Source organism: Rhagoletis pomonella, unplaced genomic scaffold, assembly GCF_013731165.1.
Source record: "Rhagoletis pomonella isolate Grant_MI unplaced genomic scaffold, Rhpom_1.0 Rhpom_scaffold_00013, whole genome shotgun sequence".
In the NCBI taxonomy this organism is placed as follows: domain Eukaryota; kingdom Metazoa; phylum Arthropoda; class Insecta; order Diptera; family Tephritidae; genus Rhagoletis; species Rhagoletis pomonella.
Genome location: NW_023458567.1, coordinates 14709995 through 14716197, shown reverse-complemented (window position 1 = coordinate 14716197; position 6203 = coordinate 14709995). Strand labels below are relative to the sequence as shown.

General features: G+C 37.0%; 2 protein-coding genes across 3 annotated transcripts; one reads left to right on the top strand and one right to left on the bottom strand.

The window, feature by feature from the left end:
• Nucleotides 1–362: 362 nt before the first annotated feature.
• On the bottom strand, nt 363–3205 carry LOC118748857 (solute carrier family 25 member 46). 2 transcript variants are annotated; one of them, XM_036483567.1, is made up of 9 exons: nt 2921–3205; nt 2658–2840; nt 2420–2598; nt 2207–2272; nt 1870–1993; nt 1652–1810; nt 1469–1525; nt 1188–1403; nt 363–1128 (listed from the first exon to the last, which is right to left on the bottom strand). In XM_036483567.1, the coding sequence occupies exons 1-9, from the start codon at nt 2950–2952 to the stop codon at nt 573–575; spliced, it is 1572 nt and encodes a 523-aa protein (XP_036339460.1). In that variant the 5' UTR covers nt 2953–3205; the 3' UTR covers nt 363–572. The 2 variants fall into 2 exon arrangements, with proteins under 2 accessions (XP_036339460.1, XP_036339461.1); XM_036483568.1 differs by lacking the exon at nt 2207–2272 and having other exon boundaries at nt 573–1128; nt 2921–2952.
• A 1413-nt stretch (nt 3206–4618) lies between these two features.
• Nucleotides 4619–6159, top strand: LOC118748860 (39S ribosomal protein L3, mitochondrial-like). Its single transcript, XM_036483570.1, has 4 exons — nt 4619–4770; nt 4860–4956; nt 5025–5563; nt 5638–6159. The coding sequence occupies exons 1-4, from the start codon at nt 4733–4735 to the stop codon at nt 6074–6076; spliced, it is 1113 nt and encodes a 370-aa protein (XP_036339463.1). The 5' UTR covers nt 4619–4732; the 3' UTR covers nt 6077–6159.
• Nucleotides 6160–6203: the final 44 nt, after the last annotated feature.

The window sequence follows — 6203 nt, the reverse complement described above, 5'->3', positions numbered from 1 at the left end:
TAGACGTAGGTTAACGCAGACACGATCTACCTTATGGGATTCGCGTGTAACCGAAAACTCACCACCGCATGGCGGTGACGTTGCCGTTGCTTCTATCTCTCTCAATCAACAGTAAGTTTGATATGCTGCTACGTACGTCAACCTACGTTTACGCTACGTCGTTGACTAACTGCGCTTTAATTTCAGCTTTAACGTTGTCTAAAAATTTTCACCAGTCCTTAAGCCGTACGCGCATGGTGTCGAAATTATAACAAACTATTAAGGTGAATTTAACTTTTCAAAAAAGATGAAAACTCATCGCGCTATTATTTTATATGTGTCGATTTTAATTTAAAATTAACAAAATTTACATTATTTATCGTTCTAATTAATGCTGCATACATAATCATGCAATTTAGCTACTTCTATCGTTTAAATACAATATTATTATTAAATTTTGTGTAATTTTTGCTTGTAACTAGAAAGCAGTTTTTATCTATTTTATGTATATATATATAACACATATCATGATTTTTTCCGTGAATACGTATAAGTACGCAGAAGTCGTTAAGTTTCAATCACATCAAAATAATTTAATCCACTGAGTGATTTCCCAAGCTTTGCACGTCCAACTCGCTATTGGAACTAAGACTAGGTGAAATTGTGGTTGAATTCGAGGCGAGCCCACGATCCAAATTATAATATTGCATCACCTTTTGTGGTGGCCGACTGGAAACCACTTCTGTTATCTGTGTAACTACCCATTTTGTAAGCTTTATAACGGCAATATGAGCAGCAAATTGCAAAACAATGGCGCCAAATCCTTTGTAGAGACCCGAAAACCCTTCTGTTGCCACAGTGGTGCGATAACAATCGATAGCGCCCTGGTAATTGGTTAGTATAGGCACAACAGCGTAGCCATTATCCAGATTATCAATAATAGTGCGTGTTCCTTGTAATTGAATACGATGCAAAATCGTTTCAAAGGGATAGAATATAATTTCTGTTGTTAGCATTGAAATAAGATTCGAGTAAATTTCAACATTTTGATTCTCCAAGGAGTCATCCTTATATTTTGCACCTTTACGTTCTTGGGCTTGTTGAATGCGTCGACGCATTATACGCGATGAAATACCCTTGATAACAAGTCTAAAGGAGATGTATACGAAATGAGATATTTTTTAATTGTGTATTGTATTTTATTTTACCCAAACAGATATTTGGTAATGCCCACGGACATGCAAGGGCCTATCAAAGCCCACGCAGGCAACATACGCCCTTTTTGTGGTGAGCTCCAATACAGCAAGCGTAAACTGCCTTCCCGGAAGACATCAAAGAGTCCGGGTTTCTCGCTAGCTATATCACTTTGTACCGTCTCCACTAAAGAAGCGGAATAAAAGGGCATCACAATGGCAATGCTCACGCTGAAGCAAGTTTAAGAAATAGTTATAAGTGTAACACTTTTACATTCTCATTGAAAACTACAAACCATTTCAAAATTAAATGTTGACCAAATCGTTTAAGTGATGTCCGGCTGTCCACTTCCCTGACAAATAAATAACATGTTAAAAGGTGTAGCCTAAAACATTTGTTTTAAATTACAAAAGTAATACTACAAACTCAACACATTGGTATATTTTGCAACATTTCACAAAACAAACAAATCGCTTACTTCGGCCACTGGGTAATTTTTGATACAACATCATCCACAGCCAACGACATTCCACGCACTAGCAAACAACTGCCTAGGCCCTTCCACAGCGTAGTGACACCTTGCCGCCGATGCAGGTGTATAATGCTGGGCACGAGTGCAAATGGATGCAGATGATAACTACGAGTATACATAAAAATTATAACCATTGATTAATTTTTTATTTTTTTTTACTATACCGTTTGGAAGCATTGTAAACTTGGCATTGTCTGCGCAATACGATAAAAGGGTGACTGAGCAGATTTTCGGTAACCAAGCTGACCCATTGAACACCTATGCCGAGATACTTCCGAATGGAAATCTCTATAAAAAAATAGATTTACGGTGGTTAAAATTCAACTTTATATACATTGTTATTATCCAATAAAAAAGTGGGAATGCGTAAGGAGAAGAGCTCTTTACGTTGTTTTGTCAGGCAAGTGTACAGAAAAGTTGATTTTACATGCGTTTAGTTCAATTCTTATAATTTCTCGCACACACAACCCATAAACAAATGCCTAGCAAAATTCTACGTACGTGTAACACCTGCTTCATCTTTATAGCCGCCATCAGCGACAAAGCCTCTGTAGAATGTGGGTCTTGCTTAACAGCAAATTAGAACGTAAACAAACAATAAATATTTAAAACCAGAAACAAGTTTAAACTAGCAAAACAAAACTGAAAATGAACATCAATGGTGGGTACGAACTAATACAAACATTTAGCTTATCTTTATAAGTTAGAGCTCACCATCCTCTTGACTGTCATAGTAGTTTTCGAGCGCTTTATGCTTTTCTAATGGTAATGAGAGATCACGCTCTGAGTTGACATACTTCATTCCTATTAAACCGCCTGCCGTCACGTCATGTGCGGAACCGGCCAAACTGTCGAGATAGGCTTGTGTATGGCGGTCATCTTGTACCGGTAAACTTAAAATGGAATATTTAATTTTTACCAATTTTTTTTTTAGGAAACAATAACCACTTACTGTATGTGTGAACGTTGTAAATTTAATGTGTTTGGTGGCACATGACTACTAGCACTAGTTGTAACGTTTGATGTGGCCATCATTGATCCCTGCACCTGACCTGCACTATAAATATTACGTAGTCGCGTTTGATGTTCGGGCTCATCACTGTCATCGTCCTCATTTTTTTGGTTTGTCGCGTACCTGCAAACGGAAGAACGTTAGCTGAAATTGTGACTTCTGCAATCCATTGCGAAACAAAATTTATATTCTGGTTGGCTCACATCAATGTTGAATAATTATTCATTCCGGCCATTGCACGTTACGTTTTCTATGTTTGCACAAAATATATAAAATTTTGTGGACGCTACAAATTGTACGATTCTTTAGCTATATTCTATATTTCTTAACTAATAACTGAAATTATATATTTTTCCCCAAGTAAAAAATAAAAAATTCTACAGCTGCTCCTCCTTCAACCGAACTAATGTCAAAATTTGGCAAGTGATTCGCTACAAAAACAATGCGCATGGGTGTTCAGTGGCTGACAAAATACAACACAGTGTTGGAATGTGTACAATCGATGTTTCTAATTGTAATCTTTTTTTTATAAAATCTGTAATTAAGTAGGTTAAGAAAACTGAAATTTATTTAAAAGCTCAGCAATTGATATTACAATTTTTTTTTATCTAAAATCGCACCTTAATTGTATTTGCTTTTACTCTAGATCAATTAAAAAAAGGCTGGCAACTTTTGTAATGATTGGGACACGGTTGCCACTCTTCTTTGTTCCCAACCAAACTTGATTGTTTTTCCTTTATTTGTTTTTCTTTTATTTTTTCTAATTTGCTAGTATGTTAATTTAATGAGCAAAGTATTTGCTGCTAAGTGTTCATTGTAGCAAGCACGGGCGTTATTTTTTATTTATTTATTTATTTATTATAGTCATTTGACCTATATACATTCACGTGTATACATTTGAATTAAATTTAATGCTTAAAATAAGTTAACCTGTTACACTTTTCCTTCTAAGCTATATAATAGTATGTATATTTAACTAAGATAGCATATTCTCGATGCTGTTGGAATGGACGGGATTCCAAGCAGTACCGTAAATATATCACGTACGATATGCGGTCTAAGAGTGTAATTTCCAGAGCCGCCACAACTGAGCGGTTGGAAAGGACTAGTTTCCAAGCCGCTTCTTATAAACTTCTCTACCGGCAGGCGATCTGAATGGACGAAATCCAGAGTCGTGCTATTTGATCGGACTGAAAGGACTAGTTTCCATGCCGACCTTCTTATTTCATATATTATGGGTGATCTGAATGGACTAAATCCAGAGTCACCCAGCTAGTACGGATGGAAAGGACTAGTTTCTATCTGATAGCCAATGTTCTACAATGATCAAGTAGCAGCCTTTTGAAGGTACCAACGTTTTCACAATTTTGTATTTGAGCTGGAAGTTCATCAGTTACTAGCGCTGCTGTCAAAGCGACGCTAGCCCCAACGCAACTTGTATGTAAACGGGCCTTTAAAGTTTGATTTTGTCAATAGTTTCAATAATTTTTGTTTTCTGAAATCGCAGCTATAATTTCTACCGAAATGTAAATTAATGGCTGCGTTTCTTTATACATTCCGGATAATCCCATTTCACAGCCGGAATAAACAGAATGCGTTGGAAATATACGTCAACGTTTCATCAGGAACGTTCTAAAGAATTAATAAACAAAAAAGTTTATTCCAAACGTTCAGAATGAATAAAGAAATGCAGCCAATGTTGTTTTTCCACAAGATTTGCATTAAAAAAACGGCCTCGAGCTCAATAAAATTGTTGAATCTTTGTTTTTTTTTTTGTAATAAGTTTTGCTTTTTGTTATAGACAAAGAACGTAAATGTATCTCTTCTTATACTTTTACGTTCATTGTAATAGATAAGTGGATAAGATTTTTTTTTCGATTTGGTTGTTTTTTCAGTTAGTGATTTTTTTAAAAGGTGGCAACCGTGATTGTGGATTCGCTCATCTGCTCCAAAAGAAAAACATTGCTAGATGAATAGAAACTTACTATAATTCAGCGTAATTTATTATAAACAAAATGTTGCGCACGCTCATAATTGATTTAAACAAATTGCGGTAAGTTTGATATAATAATAAAGTTTTTAACTATATAAAAATGTACTCCATAAATCTAACCTCAAATTTCTATCACCGAACCACTATAGGCTGAGTCCAGTGGCGGTTACACAAGTGCGTGAAAAAGGACATTTAACAAGACCTCGCCTGAGGAACCCTTACTGGTTTGTACGGAAAGAAAGATTGGTAAGTATATCTAATGTGTAAACATTTAGATGCCATTAAATAATGTATCTACGTCGATTTATAAATAGGCTCGCGACACAACAATAAGCGGTGAAAACAAGTCTTTTCTGAAAGAAGTTATAAAAGATAAATATGGTCCCCCAGCGCTCATAAAAGGTGTATCTTCCTACGATCAATCGACTTTGATTAAAACAGAACAATTTGAGCGACAACCATGGCACGAGAAAGCACGACGCAGTGGCCTTATAGCGCGAAAAATTGGTCAATATCCACTTTGGTTAAAAAGTGGCGAGCGTATCCGTACTACCTTGCTGCAGGTCGTGGACAACCATGTCATACGTTATATACCTCCTCACGAATATCAGCCAGCGCAAAGACCCAAGGTGGCCAATCTTAATAAATATGGCTGTTTACTGGTGGGTGCCGAATCAGTCGATCCCTCAACCCTAACCAAAGAGTATTGTGGACTTTTTCGTGACTCGGGTGTGATGCCAAAGCGTAATCTGGCGCGATTTATAATTTCTCCAGAGGCAAAAATACCAGCGGGCACGCCGCTGAATGTAGCGCATTTCAGGGTCGGTGATTTTGTAGATGTACGAGGCAAAACGTGAGTTATAAATTACATACGACTTTATTTTCAATTAAAATGTACAAATAAACCCTTTAATCTACTTCACATAGCGTGGACCACGGCTTTCAAGGCGTAGTAAAGCGTCACGGTTTTAAGGGCATGCCCGCCTCGCACGGTGTTACGAAAACACATCGACGTCCTGGTAATATTGGTGGTGGTGGAGAGAAGGGCCGCGTTTGGCCGGGTACCAAAATGCCTGGACATATGGGCAACCGCTGGCGTATTGCGAAAGGTATGCGTATATGGCGCCTCAACACCAAATATAATGTGATGTGGGTGCAAGGCAGCGCCATACCTGGCCCAACCAATGGCCTTGTATACATTTATGATACTATATTGCCACTGCGAAAACAAAAAACCTCACCACCTTTCCCCACAACATTCGAAGACGAGCTTGCAGCGTTAACCGGCTCATCGGATGATATATGGTATGATGATGTGCACAATTTTAAAGATGACACTATTACCTTCCAGCCAGAAACTAGTTAAGTGAGCAAAAATGTTTCAACTAAAAATGTATTTTAACACTAAAGTTAAATTCTTCATATAAAATATATATAAACCTTATAAGATTTATAAAAAACAAGAGGGACTTTCCATATTATACTGATAAATG